Source organism: Adiantum capillus-veneris, chromosome 3 (genome assembly GCF_014529385.1).
Source record: "Adiantum capillus-veneris isolate H3 chromosome 3, ASM1452938v2, whole genome shotgun sequence".
In the NCBI taxonomy this organism is placed as follows: domain Eukaryota; kingdom Viridiplantae; phylum Streptophyta; class Polypodiopsida; order Polypodiales; family Pteridaceae; genus Adiantum; species Adiantum capillus-veneris.
Window position 1 is genome coordinate 87,179,230 of NC_140933.1, and position 20,401 is coordinate 87,199,630.

Consider the following 20,401-nt stretch of genomic DNA (forward strand, 5'->3'; position numbering starts at 1 on the left):
TCAATCTAACCCATCACATAAGGTTCTCCAAACAATATCAATTTGTACTAGGAAACATTATCTAAGCTGGAAAAAAACACCTTGCCACCATTAGATTACAAGGGAATAAAAACTCAAGCTATCTTGAACACACAGATAAATGTAGGTATAGCAACCAAAGCCACGCATAAAAACTGGGGTAAAAAAGCATCACAAAAATTCAACATGTGCTTATAATTATAGACAAAAATCGAGAGACACCCTAAAGAAACTAGCAAACATGTAGTGTTGAGTTTGAGCATGACTCTGTACTCATGCACTTTGGATGTGATACAACGTATGAGAGGATTCTAGGTCTTCCATTCAAGCATCAACTAAAAATAGTGCAAGACTAGGGTTATGGTTACCTCTATGTATGTCAATGATGTGCAACCAAAAGGATCAATCTAAGTCACCCATAACCAGCAAGATTAAGTAAAACTCCCTACGATGAATTTTAAATTGGTTGCATCTTGTGTGGACAAAGATTCCAAGGGATAAACAACATCTTTTAGCCTTTTAAAGTCACTAAAATAGATTGCCTTCTATATGAAATCTGTAAGGTAGAAAAACTTTCTCTCAAAGTTGGCAGTAATGGCTTTGAGCCTTTCCAGAAGGATGAAATTGAGCCTCCAACATAGGTACACATCCTAGCCCCTATTAAACTCAATTCTCCCCATTTTTGTGGCAAGGAGGGTAATGATGTTGTACCCTTATGAATGATTCAAACCATCACAAGATATATACTACATCATGTTAAACTCTTGCATTAAGAAAACAATGTCATGTTCATCCGTCAAGAATTAGTCAATAAGTGAAAAGATAGACTTGAAGAAGGAGTCACTTGGGAAAACTTCGGCTTTATTAGAACAGATTTCCCAATTTTGCTATCGAGGACAAAACCTCTTCCTTAGGGTGGAGTAATGTTATGACATGTTTCCAACGAGCAAGACTTTAAGGCTGTGAGCCTCGATGATAAACATTGGGTTCCTATGTATAGAAGCCTAAAGAGAGGGGTTGGTCAAGAAGAGTATGTTACCATCTTGGTTTTGAGGCTAGGAGATGGATGTAAGTGTGTGGTCCTCCTACCGTCTCATGTGCATATTTATGCATTCCATGCTTGATTGATGAGTATTTGTTTATTTCAGATTATAGATTGAGTATTCAATTAGATGAAGATGATTGAGAAGAGGTATCTTCACCACACATGCATTCTTTATGAGTTTAAATAGCTAGATGGATACATCAAGTGATTGTTACACTATATGTGTTGGGTAGACTCTTGTACCCAAGTATGGTAGCCTCCAAGCACTAGCTAAGTGAAGAGCTTTCAGATTTGACAATTTCATTGTCCCCATCTCGTGTGTGTAGATCTTTGTGATGCTACAATTGGTCACATTGGAAAGGATCTATAGTCTTCATTGTTTAAGTTCATCTCCTAATAGTTTGACTTCTTGCAGGGCAATTTACATTGGTTTGAGTGCTCACACACCCACTACATGGTTTACCTTTTGCTTTGAGAGGGTTTTTGAGGCATTTATATTCCAGGACAGAACTTTCACTTATGCACTTGATTTCTTTTTCACAATATATTAGAGAAGGGGAAAAGGAAAGGGGGCCCAAAATACAAGTTACATCACATTTGGACATGTGTTTAGAATCTTCCTTAGCTTGGGCAAGGGCTCTCTTGTTGTTTTTCTGAGTCATCCTCATCCTTCCGTTTGTTGAGAATGCTTCCATGGAACCTTTTGGAAAGATCAAGCATGTTGATGGCCATATTTGATGCCTAGTGGGGGAGATGTAAAATTTATTTGATAGGGCTTGGGTCGTACTCACCTACAATCGTGTGGGTGTCATTATGTCTACCACCACAAGTTAAGAGATTCAAGTGTGGACCAAAAAAAAATTCGACCACAAATATTTTAGAATTTCCTTCATCTTTGTTGATGATAGAGGCAAACACTGAGATTGAAGGGGGGTAGCTTGGGAAGGAATAGAAGAACACATAGTGTGCAATGGGATGTATTGAACTCTACTTCCATTAGGGGAGGCATTGAATTCAAATTGTGCATGCACAAGGCTTTGTCATTTAGCTTCAAAGTATAGTCTCTTGATCGTCATAAAAAAGGGAAAATAACATGTCGTAGTTCCCCACTAGTTGATCAACATCTCCATTGTTGTGAAAGAGATTCTTCGCATGAATCCCTCACTTCACTCTTGCAAAGCTTCTCTATTTTGTAGTAATTTGAAACCCTCTCTTTTTGGTACTGTAGGAGCTAAAAAGGGAAGCCTTGCTTGCCCTTGATAGGTATGTAGGGCTATAGGTCTTACTATGGAGTGGGCAAAACTCTTAGGTCATAGAATATCCTTTTTGGTCTAGCCAAAGGGAAGAGGCTTTTTGATAACTACCTTTTTGGCTAGACTGAAATGGATGAGAATTTCATCAGCGGGAAGACCTAAATCAAATTCACAAGAAATGGAGCAAGTGAACTTGCAATGGTGAGTCATGACTTGCAAAGAGGGTAATTGGGGAAGTAATCTGATAGAGAGGAAGAAGTGACCTTTGATTGGACATCTGCCCACGGACACACACACACACCAGGAGGGGAAGGGGTAAGATGCCCAAAATCTATCTGCACCTCAAAGTGGAGGGGGAGGGGGTGATTTATTACAATTACCGCTCCTTCGTGTGGGGTAGTACCCTAGCTTGTCGCAGAAATTTTCACTTCTAGTTATGTTGCCTAATTTGTATTTAACAAGTCTATGCCACAGTGCCACACATAGTTTAATTCGCTCACTTGGAAAAAATGAGCGCGGCAGCGAGCTCGTTAAAGGCAGTAATGAAAGCAGCGGCCTTGCAGGGCGTGCCAGAGGCTACGGCTCGCATTTTCGGGCATGTCATTGGAGACGGCAGGCGCTCCGGCCACAAGATCCTTCGCCGCAAGGCCATTGGCGCCAAGGTGCTGGAATGGTACCCCAGTTCCGTTTGTCGTGCATACCCTGGATTCACTCCCGGCGAAGAAGAGTAAGTCCAATTTTTTAGAGAGAGAGAGAGAGAGAGAGAGAGAGAGAGAGAGAGAGAGAGAGAGAGAGATGTAGTAAACACGGTTATGCTTGACCCTGTTGTGTTCTTCACTGGTTGCCTGATCATTGATGTCTCTTGGCGTTTGATTGATAAGAGTGTTTTGTGGGTTCAGAAGCTGCGATTGGACTATATCTGGCGTATTTAACGGATGATATTTGTGTTGGTGGAATTAGCAGTGTTCGCATTAGCTGGGATCTATGAGGTTGAGGATCATATTGTGTGTGTGGTTATGACACACAGAGGTCTACCACATAACATTGGTTGATAATGCACACTATGCTTAGGAGCTGTAACAGGCTTGGACACTCCAAGCGTGAAGTCGATCGCAACACACGAACAGAAACTTCAAAATCACTGAACTTTATCTATATATATATATATATATATATATATATATATATATATATATATATATATATATATATATAGAGAGAGAGAGAGAGAGAGAGAGAGAGAGAGAGAGAGAGAGAGAGAGAGAGAGAGAGAGAGAGCCTGGCGGAGCTCCGTGCCCAAAGGTATTGGCCCCAAAGTCTGGTGTCCCTTTCGGTATTTCTCTATCATTAATTATTACAAATTACAACTCCCGAGGGATCTCTGCTCTCAGACTTTGCATCCAGATGCATCAAAGTGAGGCCCCAAGGGCTCTTATAAATTTACAAGGACTGCCAAAAGCAGAGCCCCAAAAGCAGCTAAACTCAAAAGCAACTTGTTCCAAAAGCATTTGGTCCCAAAAACTGCCAAAAAGCAACCAACGCAAATTACGGAATTCCGTGCAACTTGCCACGTGGCATGTCAATGCAAAACGCGGAGGTCTGTACAGCTGCCACGTCAACATGTCAACGCAATCTTCAAAAATCTGTATTATTGTGTTGTCCGTACTGCCACGTCAGCAGTGCCACGTCATCAGTTTGTGACATATCCTCCTCTTGACAAAATTGTAATCGCTCTTGATTACGCATGCAAAACAAACAGAGGCCATAAACTAGTTCAGTAGACACTGACTCTAAGTACCAACGCACTAGACGAGATCAATTTAGCACTTGCACAAAGACAACAGTCACTGAACATTGACGTCAGATTCAAATCAAATCACATAGAATCCATGGAGATCTAGGACCATGATTTCTGGCAATGTGTTTAGCAATCGCATTTAGATCCGCATAGGACCTTACTGATGTCAGATTAACTAATCCTTATTGCAATCGTTTCCATAGACTCATTCTGATGACCATGATTCCTAGCAACGTATTTAGCAATCGCATCTAGATTCACAAAGAACCTCTCTAATGTCGAATTAACTAATCCTTATTGCAATCATGTCCATAGACTCTCAAGACAAAATGCTACTGTCATTTTGTCTTTCAAACCTGCACCCAAACACAATTACATGAGTGAGCACAAAAATCAGATTCATTTTCGGGAATTCCCATGTCGAAGTACTTCTTTCATAAAGTCACGGGGCAAAATACTGTCAGCACATCAGTATCCTTGAAGTCCAAAGGAAAATCAGTGACTTTATTCCATCTGGGTAACGTGTGACAAAGGAGCGGAGTGACTTCCCTCTTGTGTAGTCCCGTGTGCACCAAGTTCAACCTTGCTGATCCACGGGATCTCGCGGAATAGTCGAAGCTACATTGAAAATTTCAAGGTAAATGTCACGTGACACATCCAACCCTATGTGTCCGTGGACAAGCTACAACACAACAAGGGTTCAGTCAGTCCAGTCAGTCTAGATTAGCAAGTGTTCTGGCACTTTTGTGAGTCTGTTCGCAGACCGTGCATGCCCAGGCACTTAGTGTAGATGCATATCCTCTGGTTGCACACAACATGATCATAAGCATTCCCATCAGAATCCTTCAGGGGAATTTTTCAGTGCATTTAACCTATTTTCCCTATTTTTGACATTTTTCACTTATTAATTTAAGTGATTTTTGCTGGAAAGTAGGTAGGGCAAATTGAGCAAGTTTGTATATAAGCAAACCTAGGCTAGCACTAATTGGTAGAAGAGCAAGGAGATCACAGGCCGCAGGTTCCCCCTCTCTCTCTCTTAGCAAGATTCCCCCCCTTGGTGGCGTTTTTCCTCCAAGCAAGAAACCACAGTCTCTAGCGTTTTTAGCAAGACTTCATTGCCATCAACACCCTTAGTACCTAGTGTTTTCAGCCAAGCATCATCGCCAAGACTCCTCTTCCGTGGCGTTTTCCATTTGTAGATCCTCATCGCCCTAGACCCTCAGCACCTGGCGTTTTCAGCCACAGCCTCATCGCCATAGTACTCTCCTTGCTGTCGTTTTTCAGCATACCAATATCGCCCACATCCTTGGCATTTTTCAGCATACCAGTACTGCCCACATCCCTAGCGTTTTCAGCAATGCATAGCATCAGAAATTCAGCATTTTGACGGCCTAAAACAACGATTCCAGCAGGCAGAATTCAGCCCATAGCAGCGTTTTTGGTCCCAGCAGAATTCAGCCCATTAGCGTTTTTGGGACAGCAAGGAAGTTGCATCAGTTTTCAGCCTTAGTGTCGGTCTCGTCATCCCCGTCGCTGACATCGACATAGCCTAGACTTGCATCGGTCACATGCATCCACATTGTACGAGTTTGTGCAATCAATAGTAGACCACTCTCGCCAACGAGAGTGGGGCCTTCGGAGGAGGTTTTACGTCGTCTCTGGTGTCGTATTCTCGTCTCTCTCTATCTCTCAGTCTCATACACTTTCACGCACAGTGTCCATTCAATTTGTTTGTGTCCATTGCACTCTCTCATTAAGAACGGAAGGCTCTCCCTTCCATAAGAACAAAAGGAACCTTGAGAGCAGTTCGGAGCACTCATCTTGAGCACAGTTCAAACACTCATTCCGTTGCACCTAACAGTAAAGTTCTAAATCTGAGGAGTATCCGCTAGGTCCTCCTCCTCCATCCACTTTGCATCCAATGCCGGATAGTTCTTGACTAAGAACCGTCGTTCACTTTACCTTTCTCTTTCCTTTCTTGGTGAGTAAGTATGTCACGGGCACATCTAACCCTATGTGCACGTGGACAAGCTCTCTCAGGTCTAGGGTTCAGGTCAGCTTAGGAAGTGTTCTAGCACCTTTGTGAGCTTGTGAGTAGGCCGTGCATGACCAGGCACTTAAGAGTAGTTGCATATCCTTTGATTGCACACCCAGTACCACCCACCATATGCATTGTCGAAGCAGAAGGTCCGATTCCCGACTAGTTTTGGGACAATACATTTTACAAAGAATTTGGCATTTTTATTAATTAATTTACCAATTTCCAGGGGTTGTGGGCTGTAGGAGTGACTGCTCGACCCAGACTTGGACACTCCAAGGAAAGAATCTACTGCGACGGCACCAAATAACCACTTCAAAACAGTTCACAGTTCACAATAGATTGCACTGGCCCGGCGGAGTTCTGTGCCTAGAGATATTGGCCCCAAAGACTGGCGCCCCTTTCGGTCTTTCTTTTTGTATTAATCAAAGTTCAAGGTACAAGAGTGGTTGGAACTCACTCTCAGACTCTGCGTCCAGATGCTTTGCAGAGTGGGAGCCCAGACCACATTTATTTACAAGGGATGCCAAAAGCAGAGCCCCAAAAGCTTAAAAATAAAAGCCTAAAAATAAAAGCAAAAGCTTTCTCTCTTGAGCTTATCAAATTAAAGCAAAAGGGTTCTCTCTCATCTTGCGTAGCTTTTTTCCATCGCTGTCGTACAGCCCAACGTGAAAAGCACCGCAATATTCGGAATCTGCCGTACGGTGCCACGTGTCATGTCTGCGCATTTTCCGGGATCTCCTTGCTGCCCTTAGGGTTAGGGTTTTTGCAGTTTTAGGGTTTCTAGCAGCAGAATTAGGGTTTGTAGGTTTTAGGGTTAGGGTTTCTAGAATTAGGGTTTGTAGGTTTTAGGGTTTCTGCATACGGGTAGCCACGTCATCACTTTGTGACATACCCTCCTCTTGAAAGCATTGTAATCGCCCTCGATTACGCCTGCAAAATAGACAGAGGCAATAAACCGCCTTAGCAGACACTGATTGTTAGTACGTACGCACTAGGAACACACATCTAGCACATGTATCAATCGACAGTCACATCACAGGACATCACATGACATTCAACATTCATTCGGATCTTAGACCATGATTTATTGGCAATGTAGCTAGCAATCGCATCTAGATCCAGTCGGGACCTCTTCGATGTCCAATTGACTAACCCCTATTGCAACCATGTCTATTCAAGATCAAGTAGACCAAAATGCTGCAATCATTTCGTCTGTCAGTTCCTGTACTTAAAAAGAAGTCAAGAACAAATTAGTATCATATTCAGGAATTACAGTAGAATAGTGTCAGCTCTCAGTATCCCTGAAGCTCAAAGAGACATCAGTGACTCTAGTATCAAAATCGAGGCATCTGTTGACAAAGGAGTTGAGTAACTCCCCTCTTGTGCATCTCACTACACCAGATCTCCGGCCAAGTTGAATTCTGGGTTCCATTTGGAGTAGACTATGCTAAACCAAAAGCCTCGAGGTAAAGTTTCGCAATCTGAGGAGTATCTGCTAGGTCCTCCTCCTCCATCCACTTCGCATCCAATGCAGGATAGTTCTTGAACTTAACCAAGAACCGCCTTCGGACTTTACCTTTATTCTTCGTATCCTTATGTGCCAAAATCTGTTCAGGAACAAGGATTTTCTTCCACTTCGGGTTGCTTATCAGGCTCCCCATCATCAGGCACATCACCTTTAAAAGGTTTCAAGAGACTCGCATGAAATGCATTGTGAATCCTCCAAGTATCAGGCAGTTTCAGTCGGAAGGAGACATCATTAATCTTTTGAGAGATCTGGAAAGGTCCGTAGTATCGCATACTAAGCTTTGGAAAAAGCCTCTCCTTTCCCTTTTTCTTTCTCAGGCGTGCCTTCTCAAAACGTAAGAGCACCCAATCACCCTCCGTCAATTTCAAGTCGCGACGATGGCGATCCGTTGCCTTTTTCTGTCGTTCTTGAGATTTCTGTAAACCTCGCGAACCTTGGCAAAAGCCGTGTCTAAGTCTCGCGTATACTCATCCGCTTCAAAAATCTTATCTTTCGTGCTTAGGAAGGGTGGAACCTTTGCAGCACCTTTAACAATCTCAAATGGCGCCTTCCCCGTCGAAGAGTGTATCATGTTATTGTAGGCAAATTCCACCAAAGGTAAGTACTTTTCCCATTGAGTCTTCTGATCCGAGATATAAGACTTCAAAATAAATCTAGAATCACTGAATTGGCAATCTCAGATTGCCCGTCAGTCTGCGGGTGGAACGATGACGAGAATTGCAATCGCGTGCCAATGTTCTCCCAAATTGCCTTCCAAAACAAACTTGTAAATCTGGGGTCCCTATCGGAGACAATCGTCTCAAGGCATGCCATGTAATCTGAAAATCTGGGCCACAAACAGTCTCGCTAAGTGATCCGGCTTGATTGTTTTCTTCACTGGAATGAAATGAGTCTGTTTGCTAATCTGTCAATAATAGTCCAGATACCAATTGGGATTGGATTTCCCGTAGAAGAGAAGTCTGCCGTGCTCTGATACCACTGTAACAGACTTGGACACTCCAAGTCAAGAATCTACCGTGACAGCACCAAATAACCACTTCAAAACAGTTCACAGTTCACAGTAGATTTGCACTGGCCCGGCGAAGTTCCGTGCCTAGAGATCGCCCCAAAGACTGGCGCCCCTTTTGGTATTTCTTTTTGTATTAATCAAAGTTCAAGGTACAAGAGTGGTTGGGACTCACTCTCAGACTCTGCGTCCAGATGCTCTGCAGAGTGGGAGCCCATACCACATATTTATTTACAAGGGATGCCAAAAGCAGAGCCCCAAAAGCTTAAAAATAAAAGCCTAAAATAAAAGCAAAAGTCTTCTCTCTTGAGCTTATCAAATTAAAGCAAAAGGGTTCTCTCTCTCATCTTGCGTAGCTTTTTCCGATCACTGTTGTACAGCCCAGCGTGAAAAGCGCTGCAATATCCGGAATCTGCCGTATGGTGCCAAATGTCATGTCTGCGTATTTTCCGGGATCTCCCTGTTGCCCTTAGGGTTAGGGTTAGGGTTTTTACAATTGTAGGGTTTTTGGCAATAGAATTAGGGTTTGCAGGTTTTAGGGTTAGGGTTTCCAGAATTAGGATTTGCAGGTTTTAGGGTTTTTGCATACAAGTAGCCACGTCATCACTTTGTGACAGAAGCAGCCGGTGTTTTTGGATTGCCTCCCTTAGCGTTTCTACAGCAGATTCTTCCTAGCGTTTCCATCAGTAGCAGATAAGCCTGGCGTTTTTCAGTTTCCAGATCAAGCCTAGTGTTTTGCAGTTTCCGGCGCCAGATCAGCCAAGACCACTAGCGTTTTCAGTTTTCAGCACTAAGCCTTTGCAGATCTACCTCCTCGCCTCGCAGATCTCACCTACCCGCAGCAGATCCTCGTCGTACGTTGAGTCAACCAACGTTTATAGTTACAACCCGCTGTTTTCAGATTTCAATATCTACGTTTTTAGCGCATCGTCGTCGAGTCCTCGTCATGGCCATCCTCGTCGACACAATGTCAGTATTCAACAGAAAGTCAGCATCTTTCAGTTTTTAGGATTTCAGCCCTAGCGTTTTCAGTTTTCAGCCCGTCCTCGTCGTCGTCATCATTGTCGTTGTCACGTGCACATCTAACCCTATGTGTACGTGGACAAGCTACTTCATGACATGGGTTCATTTCAGTTCAGTTTAGTCAGCCTAGATTAGGAAGTGTTCTTGCACTTTTGTGAGTGTTCGCAGGCCGTGCATGTCCAGACACTTAGAGTAGATGCATGTCCTCTGGTTGCACACAACATGATTATCAGATTTCCATCAGAACCCATGAGGAGCATTTTTACAGTGCATAGACCTATTTTCCCTATTTTAGCCAATTTTCACTTATTATTTTTAAGTGACTTTTGTTGGGAAACTGGGTAGGGCAAATTTAGTAACTCAATATATAAGAAAACCTAGCGCTAGCACTTTCTGGCAGAAGAGGCAGCAGGAACACTTTGTTCAACATGCACCTTCTCAGCAAGACCCTCAACAAGACACCTAGCGTTTTTGCAACAGATGACCCCTAGCGTTTTCTGCATCAAACAGCCCTTGGCGTTTTTGCAGTGCAGATTAGCCCCGGCATTAGCAGACGCAGCAGATCCATAGCGTTTTTGCATCGGACCACACATCAGCCTAGCGTTTTTGCAAACAACAGATCTTCTAGCGTTTTGCAGATTCGCCGCGACAGAAACACTAGCAGCATCAGCTTTTTCAGTTTTCAGCATCAAGACTCCGCAGTAGAACCCTCAAACCTTGCAGATCTCACCTTCTCGTAGCAGATCCTCGCCGCACGGTTAGATCAATGAGAGTGTACAGTTTCAGCCCGGAAAACGTAGATTTCAGCATCTGCGTTTTCAGCGCGTCGTCGTCGCATCGTCGCGATTGACATCGTCACCGACATAGAGTCAGAATTCAGCAGATAAAGATTTGCAGAGTTGAGCCATTAGCGTTTTCACATTTCAGCCCGTTTCGTCGTCGTTCTCATCGTCGTCGACATCGTTGGCAAGTTCAAAGCATTGTAGAGATTTGTGCAATCAATAGTAGACCGCTCTCGCCATAGAGAGTGGGGCCTTCGGAGGAGGGTTTGACAACATTCTGGTGTCGTATTCTTCTCTCTCTATCTCTCAGTTTCAACACCTTCATTCACAGTGTTCACCACTTTGTTTGTGTTCATTGCACTCTCTCACTAAAGGAACGGAAGGCTCTCCCTTCTGTAAGTAAAAGGAATCCTTGAGCACAATTCGGAGCACTCATCTTGAGCAAAGTTCAACATTCACTTCCGTTGCACCTTATAGTCGTCCCGACAAGTCCATTGTATCTAGACCATTGTACCAGATTTGTGCAATCTATAGCGTAGACCTTGTCACAAGACGGGCACCACGTGCCAATAGAAAAGAACAGACTGAACAGACTTTTAGCACTTCAATAACAATTGAACTGAGAGAGAGAGAGACGACATGCGGCACGCGATACAGAGTGGCGGAATTCCACCTCAGAGAGTATGGGCCCTTGGTGCCCTTTCGATATTTCTTTATATTGCATCAACACAGTACAAGCCGGTACTCCATACTCTGCACCTTCTCCAGGAAGCATGCCAGAGAATTGAGCCCATGGCCTCGTATACAAAAGCCTTAGGCCCAAAAGCAGTTTACATGAAAAGCCTTCAAGCTCAAAAGCATCTGGTCCAAAAGCAATGCCCAAAAATTTGTCAGTGCATTTTGCGGAAATCTGTACAACTGCCACATCAGCACTGTCATCGTGTTTTGTGGAAATATGCCACGTTAGCATTGTCAACGCGTTTTGCTGAAATCCGTACAGTTCTGCCACGTCAACAGTCAAAGGAAAATCGGGGCTGTGTGTGTGTGTGGGTCCTGCTTTATTTTAACTCCTTGATGTCTCTTGGGTCCCATAAGTTGGTAGAACTTCTTCTTCTGTTGTTGCTTGTTCTTCTTAGTGTTTAGGCTCCTCGGCCATGAACTGAAGGTTGGCTCTGCTCCTCACTGACTTGACACGTCAGCAGTTTGTGACAGACCTCTCTCGCCATAGAGGGGGGGCTCTTTGGAGGAGGGTTTGAGAACCACCTGGTGTCGTATTCTTCTCTCTCTTCTCTCAGTCTCAGCACTTTCATTCACAGTAGCATTCACTTTGTTTGCGATCATTGCAATCTCTCTCTAAAGGAACGGAAGGCTCTCCCTTCCTTAAGTAAAAGGAACCCTTGAGCATAGTTCGGAGCACTCATCTTGAGCAATATCAACATTCACTTCTGCAACACCTTACATTGGTATCAGAGTGTTTTGTATCACTCAAGGAAAGAGCCACAATAATTTTTTTGCTTCTTGTGATCCCACGTAACCCAAGTTCACTTGGACGTGTCAATTCCTAATCGTATTTTTGAATAGTGACAAATAACCCAAGAAAGAAGGGCTTGTCTAGCCTCCCCTTGTTCCTCTTTTCACTCATTGAGAGCGGACCGTGCACTTAGCGGCCGGCCAATCGACATGAGGTGGAAAAATGTCACGCGCACATCTAACCCTATGTGCATGTGGACAAGCTACTTCAGGTCCAGGGTTCATGTAAGCTTAGGAAGTGTTCTGGCACCTTTGTGAGCTTGTGTGCAGGCCGTGCATGTCTAGGCACTTAGAGTAGTGGCATATCCTCTGGTTGCACACAACATGATCATCATCATTACAGTCAGTATCCATCACGAGCATTTAACAATGCACAGAACCCATTTTCCCTATTTTATCCATTTTTCACTTATTATTAATAAGTGACTTTGTTGGGAAACTGGGTTGGGCAAATTTGCTAAGCTCTATAAAAGAGACCTAGCGCTGGAATCCTGGAAGGGACTCTTCACGGGCCCACTCTGATGTGTGGGTCGTGCGGTACTTGAACTTCATAAAGATCTGCAACGCTTGCTTCTTTGGGCCGAGCCGAAAGCGACACAAAGTCTTTTGTGGCTCCTTCGATGCTTCAACTGCGTCTAGAGTCCTGCTCTTTCTTCTCAAGAATCTCCATGGTTGAAAATTCCTGAAACCACTTCCAATACAAAACCATGAACATACCCATTCCATGTAAAGTGAGTGGAAAAATCCTTGTCTTCCTCAAAGACTGTGCATGCAATGTAGATGAACCAATAGACGGAGTGCCAAACCGTTCACCACGCACATGCAAACAATGAGATCGACTCTTGTGTTTCTGATCTAAATCAATCAATTTTGGCAAATCACAATGGACATGCCTATGCTTGATGCTCAATCTTTCTTGTGCTCTTTCTACGAATGTGTCATGCCAAGGAAGAGACATGGAATGTGACTTCCTTACATACATACTTTTCAGCTTTTCATGAACAATCCGCATACATTCGTGCTCATTCATGAGTGAAACGTGCTCAACGTACAATATGTCATGCCTAGGAAAAGGGATCACATAAAGACGCTGACTAAAATACAGGAAACGATCACGAATGAAACACTCGTACAATGCGTGTGTACTAATCATGCGAACACATAATACTTCTTGTAAAGGGTCTTTGGACCTAGGTTCAAGAGCCAAGATCGGTTCTTCCTGAAGGGGTGCTTTGGACCTAGGCTCGAGAGCCAAGATCGATCCTTCGTGATTGATCGAATGTGCAACGATGTTAGCTTCACTAGAAAAAGCATCAACTAACTCATCATCCTTGTGAACAATCACGTCATCTTCATGCAAATCATCATGCTTGTGAGAAATCACATCTTGATCATGCAAATCATCATGCTCGTGAAAAATCACATCTTGATCATGCAAATCATCATGCTTGTCATTGGCATCCAAATCATCATGCTTAGCAATATCATTCAAGTCATCATGCTTATCTTTGTCATCTAAATCATCATGCTTGGCATTCAAATCATGTGTGTCTTGCTTTGGAGAAGAAGAGACTGAGAGAGTCTCCTTTTCCTGATTCTGTTGCATCCGTGCCTGCACTTGAGAAAAGAGTCGCAACATCTCTTGCATTCCGGCTTTATTCTCGCGATCAAATCTTGCTTGACTTTCTTTTTCTTCCAAGTCATACTGACGCTCTATGGCTGCCATTTCTTCTTCGTAGGCCTTTCTGTCTGCTTCTCTTTCTTCGCGTTCTAACTTCCTTTCCATAAACAACTGCTTCAACTCCTCCATAGGAGTTAGCGCAATCCTTGTCGTAGATGGGCAAGGGGGAGAGTCGGAAAAATCTCCCGATGGGGAAAATTCTTCTTCGGCTCTCTCATGCTTATCACCTCCAAACGAAGTATCCATTCCGCTTCGAGTGATGACCATTCTGAAGTCGTGGGTTCTTGTGGTCTTGGGTTCTTAAGTTCACGAGGAACTTGGGTTCTTGGGTGTCTTGAGGTTCTTGAGGGTCTTGAGGTTCTTGAGGTTTTCTTTCGCTTGCAAACCGTGTTCGAGAAGGATCTTCTCTTCACCCGAGTTCTACTCCTTTTCGCGGGCGCACCCCTTGGCGGCCTGCGCTCACACCAAGGTTGCTTTTTCCCACCTCACGTCGATTGGCCGGCCACTAAGTGCACGGTCTGCTCTTAATGAGTGAAAAGAGGCACAAGGGGAGGTTGGACAAGCCCTTCTTTCTTGGGATTCCTGTCACTCTTCAAAAACACGATTAGGAATCGACACGCCCAAGTGAACTTGGGTTCGTGCGACCGCAACAAGCAAAAAAAATTCTTGTGATTCTTGTGGTTCTTTCCTTGAGTGATACAGAACACTGCCAAAGCTCTAATACCAATGTTAGGTGCAGCGGAATGAATGTATGCGCTTTGCTCAAGATGAGTGCTCCGAATTGTGCTCAAGGTTTCTTTTGTTCTTATGGAAGGGAGAGCCTTCCGTTCTCAATGAGAGAATGCTATGATCACAAACAATGTGAATGGACACTATGCGTGCAAGTGTATGAGACTGAGAGATAGAGAGAGAAGAGAGATACGACACCAGAGACTGTAAAACCCTCCTCCGAAGGCCCCACTCTTGTTGGCGAGAGTGGTCTACGATTGATTGCACAATCTGGTACAAACTGTATGCATGAGACTGATGCAAGTCTAGGTTATGTCGACGACGACGACGGGGATGACGAGGCCGACACTAGGGCTGAAATCTGCAATCTTGTATCTGTTGTCCAAAAACGCTATGGGCTGAAATCTGCCGTTGCCGAAAAACGCTGATTTTGGGGCTGTTTTCTGATGGTCTGTGTCGCTGAAAATCTGCAGGTTTAGGGCTGAAAACTGAGGTTTCTTTAGGCTGAAAATTGATGGTCTTTTCGGTTAAATCTGCTACTCTTTAGGACTGAATAGGCAGATGCTTCATTGCTGAAAACGTTGCCTAAATCTCTCAAAACGCTAGGTATGCTGGGTCTCTGCTGGCGATGGTGGCTGATGCAAAAATGCTATGCACTGGGGTCTTTTGGCGATGGCATGGCTGATGCAAAACGCTAGGATCTGGGGTCTTCTGGCGATGGCAAGGTTGATGCAAAACGCTAGGGGAGGTTCTTGCTTGGAGGGAAGTACCGCCAAGTTCTTGTTGGAGAAGTTGCCTACTGAGCTTGGCTCCTGTTGCCTCTTCTGCCAAAGAGTGCTAGTCTAGGTTTGCTTATATACAAACTTACTCAATTTGCCCTACCTACTTTCCAACAAAAGTCACTTAAAAATAATAAGTGAAAAATGTCAAAAATAGGAAAAATAGGCTAAATGCTCTGGAAAATTCCCCTGAAGGATTTTGATGGATTATGATGGGAATGCTTATGATCATGCTGTGTGCAACCAAAGGATATGCATCTACACTAAGTGACTGGGCATGCACGGTCTACGAATAGACTCACAAAAGTGCCAGATCACTTCTAATCTAGACTGACTCGACTGAACTGAACCCTTGTCATGTTGTAGCTTGTCCACAGACACATAGGGTTGGATGTGTCACGTGACACTTGTAGAGAGAGCCCGCCTAGAGGTTAGTCAGACATCTCCTCTCGTGGTGTCGGGCTTCGCTCCCGGTGTGGACTCTCTCATTATGCAAGAATGCCTTGATGTGTTGTTTACAGTTCAATAAGGTGTCTTTGGTAGAAAATTTGTTGCGTCTCATCTCTCAGAATGTGGTATGCTTTTAGGCATTAGATGGTTTCGTGAGTATAACCCTCTCGTTGACTGGACAGACAATACGAAGAGGAGCACAAGCGGCATTCATGTATGCCTCTCCAGTTACCCAAAGCATTCAAGCTCCAGACAAGTATTCAGCTTTGTTTACCAAGTTTAAGCATCTCGTTTTGTAGGATGATCTTCCACTCCATCTCCTACCTGAGCGGTCGGAGGACCATCACATCGAACTCACGGAGGGGGCACAGCCTGTCAGTAAGGCTCCCTATCGTTTGAACAGGACTCAGGAAGAAGAGTTAAGAGTGGCAACTCACGGAGTTGGAAGCCAGGGGTTTCATACGTCTTAGTGTAAGTCCCTTTGCTGCTCCTATTTTGTTTTTCTGCAAGAAGGATGGTTCGTTTCGTTTGTGTGTTGATTACAGGGCATTGAACAAGATGACCGTCAAGAACAAGTTTTCGATGCCTCGCATTGAGTATATCCTCGATAGGCTCAATGAGGCAAAGGTTTTTGATAAGGTCGATCTCAAAAGTGGCAAGTTAGGGTATTCAAAGACGACATCTACAAGACCGCTTTTCGCACGGAGCGAGGGCAATGGGAGTATGTGGTTATGCCTTTTGGATTGATAGGTGCCGTGGATACATTTAACCGTCTCATGGTAGGCTGTTTTGGCTATATGGTTGGTGTATGTCTGTTCATCTTTCTTGATGATATTCTCATTTTTTTTGTATCGTGGAAACAACATGAATAGGATGCAGAAAGGGTATTAACCCGTTTGGATGAGTGTCAGCTGTACATTGCAGTTAAGAAGTCTGAGTTTTTTCTCACTGAAGTTACTTACTGGGTTATATCATTTCTGCAGAAGGCGTCGAGTTAGATCCCGCGAAGGTGGAATAGATATGTAATTGGGGTTTGTCCAAAACTGCATATGATGTACGTTTTTTTCTTGGTTTATGTCAAGCATATAGTTCGCACATAGAGAATTTTGCACGCATTGTTGCGTCCATGACAGATGTTTTGAAAGGGGTAAAGACTCGCCGACAATGCGTGGATTTGTCCGAAGCAGCCATTGAGGCTTTCACAGCTCTCAAGGTTGCGGTGACAGAAGCGTTGTGTCTTATTTTTGCCTCTTGGGATGACCCCTTTGAGGTATGGACGGATGCGAGCAATGTCGCCATAGGCGCTGTGCTTCAGCAGCATGGTCGTCCAGTTGCTTTCCTTAGTCGGAAGCTCAATAGTGCAGAAAAGAACTACTCAATGTATGGTAAAGAACTTTTGTCTGTCATTCACTCTCTTAAGCATTGGAAGCATTTTCTGTATGGTAGAGAGTTCATAGTTCGCACAGATCACCAAGCCCTCAAGTGGCTCCAGTCTATGCTTGGTGCACATTGGAGTGATCGCCAAGCATGGTGGTCACAATTTTTTGAGCAATTTGGAGGTTTGATTGAGTATGTGCCTAGAAAAGCTAACCCTGTTGCAGATGCGTTAAGTCGCAAAGGACAGATCTTGGCTCTTGAGTCAAGATCCACAATTTCTCTTCAGGGTGCGTCTTTCGACAGCATGAAGAACCAGTACGCAAATAGTTTGGTAAGCAATGGTTGCAGGCTAATTTGCATTTAAGGAACACTCAATGTTTGACAATTGTTGATCGTTTCAGCAAGCTTTGCATGTTGATTCCTTGTAAGGCCACAGTCATGGCACAAGATGTAGCACGGTTGTTTATAAAGCATTGGTACCCCCTCTCTGGTTTGCCAAAATCGATTGTTTCAGATAGGGATGTTAAGTTTACATCCAATTTTTGACGTGCACTCTTTGAAAATTTTGGCCCTAAGTTGAATTTTTCATCGGCTTTTCATCCACAGTCAGATGGTCAGATAGAGATTTACAATCAGTTGGCTTTTGATGTTTGAAGTCTTATGTGCATGATCAACAGTCTCATTGGGAGCTCTATTTCCCATTGGTTTAGGCTATTTTGAATGACTCTTTTTCCTCTGCCATTGGTCGAACTCCATTTGAGGCAGCTTTTGGCCGTCTGTTTCAGTCACTTTTGACTCGCTCGGTCAGTCAAATGCCTTATGTCAATGCTAAAGTCAATTGTTGAATGAGATTTCTGAGAGTGTGAAGGTTCGGTTAAGCAAGGCTCAGGAGTCTTACTCACGATAGACTAACAAGTATCGTCAGGATGTTTCGATCAAGGAAGGGGATTGGGTTTATTTAAGAATCATGAAGCAACATTTTAAGCAAGTTGGAAAGAAATGTCCTAAGTTGACTTTCAGAATGTATGGTCCATTTTTTGTCATTAGAAAGATAAATGAGGTTTCAATGAAATTGCATTGGTCTAACTCATGGTCAATGCACAACGTTTTCCATGTTTCTTGGTTGAAAGTGTTTCGGGCAACACCTCCGCAAGAAGAGCCCGAGATCATCGATGAAGCTGAAGTCATGGAGCCGGAGCAAGTGTTGTCACAAGGCGGGCACCACGTGCCAATAGAAAAGAACAGACTGAACAGACTTTTAGCACTTTCAATAACAACTGAACTGAAAGAGAGAGAGACGATAGCGACACGGAGTGGCGGAATTCCACCCCAGAGAGTATTGGCCCCAAACCTTGGCGCCCCTTCCGGTATTTCTTTATATTGCATCATCAAAGTACAAGCCGGTACTCCAGACTCTGCACCTTCTCCAAGAAGCATGCCAGAGAATGAGCCCTAGCCTCATATTTAAAGGCCCTTGGCCTGAAAAGCAGTTACAGTAAAAAGCCTTTAAAACTCAAAAGCTTTTGGTCCAAAAGCAAAGTCAAAAAGCTGCCAATGCAAATCACGGAAATCCGTATAGCCTGCCACGTCATCAGCCAACGCAGAACGGGGAAATCTCCCTGTTGTCCTTAGGGTTAGGATTAGGGTTTCTGGCAGCAAAATGAGGGTTTGCAGGTTTTAGGGTTAGGGTTTCCAAAATTAGGGTTTGCAGGTTTTAGGGATAGGGTTTCCAGAATTAGGGTTTCAGCAGTTAGGGTTTCTCGAAGAAATTAGGGTTAGGGTTTTACTCTCGGGCAGCCACGTCATCACTTTGTGACAATTTAGGCCCCTCGGCCACATCTGTAAGTTGGCTCGGCTTTGACACGTCAGCAGTTTGTTACATCTCCCCTTCTTGAAAAAGAGTAATCGTCCGCGATTACAACATATCTGCAAAACAACTCAAGTTAGCTCAAAAAAAAAAAATCCGAGGGTCATTCCGAGGGACAATCAGTTTGCTCTTTTTGTTAAGGAGTTAGCTTCTCCTTTCAGCTCTTTTAATCAAGGAGTTAGCTTTTCCTTTCGACTGTTTTGATCAAGGAGTTCGCTTCTCCTTTCTACTCTTTTGATCAAGGAGTTAGCTTCTCCTTTCGTCCAGATCGAACTCTTGATATTCCGGTGTAGTAAAATTAGCCATTACACCCAAACCGTACGATCTTCCACGGGCGTCTTGATGCACCAAAAAATTACATACCCAAGCAATCTCATCCAATTAGGAATATTCAGTGGTTGGCACATCACAATGCAACACAAATGCTTACATATGCATGTTACAAGACATAGAAACATAAAGTCGTCGATGAACACTCCCCCCGCAAATAACCATCCGGGTCCGGGCCATGAGCTGTTCAACGACTCCCTCATCACTCCTCTGGCAAATAACCTAAAAAGGTCCGGGCCATGAGATATAGAGACCTTTTATAACCAAACGCTCCCCCAAACCGCAGCCTGCGTCGTTTGGAGGTGCTGAGAGTAACCACTGCTCAAACTTCTTAATACTCCTCCCGCATAACCATCCAGGTCCGGGCCATGAGTAACAACAACAATACTCCCCCCGTAAATAACCACAAGGGTCCGGGCCATGAGTAAAAAAACAGCAGTTTTCAATCATTCAATACTCCCTCCACAAATAACCACAAGGGTCCGGGCTATGAGTAAAAACATCACTTTTCAATCAGTCAATACTCCCCCCGCAAATAACCACAAGGGTTCGGGCCATGAGTAAAAACATCTCTTTTCAATCATTCAATACTCCCCCCACAAATAACCACAAGGGTCCGGGCCATGAGTATGAACAAGCATTCTCAAACATCATTTTTCACTACTCCACCCGCAGTGAAATCACCAATCAATGAAACGAGTATTAAACCAGAGTCAAACAATTCAAATCGGCACCAAAACAGGTTCAAAACTAATACCATCCATTTCAAACAAATTTCAATCAAGATCACCAGACAAGTTCTCAAACAGAAGTCAAACTCAAAAATCAATCTCGACATCAGTCGAGCTTGAAAAGTCGACTGACTTTCCATCCTGAAACTTGCATCAAAAATTAGGGTTAGGTTCCTTCCATAAGGTCGTAGCCGAGCACAGCATGGTCCATCAACTCTTGGACAGACAATGTTTCTTTGGCGGCGATGGTAGTCTCAAGATAGCAATCGCACTGGACCTCCAAGGTCATTTGATCGTGAAGAGACATCTACTGGGAGATGTCGAGAAACTTCAAGTTATAATCTGCTAGGGTTTCCATGGCAAGCATTTCAAGATACCCCACTCTGCCAGAAGTTGCACTCCGAAGGAAGATGTCAGAAACCATACAACTTCG

The 20,401-nt window shown here is 43.9% G+C and overlaps 1 protein-coding gene across 1 annotated transcript in view; it reads left to right on the forward strand.

The window, feature by feature from the left end:
- Nucleotides 1–2,796: 2,796 nt before the first annotated feature.
- Nucleotides 2,797–20,401, forward strand: part of LOC147461253 (37S ribosomal protein S27) — a 40,661-nt gene continuing 23,056 nt past the window's right edge. The window contains exon 1 of the mRNA XM_086500383.1: nt 2,797–3,043. Within this exon, the coding sequence (XP_086356509.1) occupies nt 2,826–3,043 (218 nt within the window). The 5' untranslated portion in view covers nt 2,797–2,825. The remainder of the gene's footprint in view (nt 3,044–20,401) is intronic.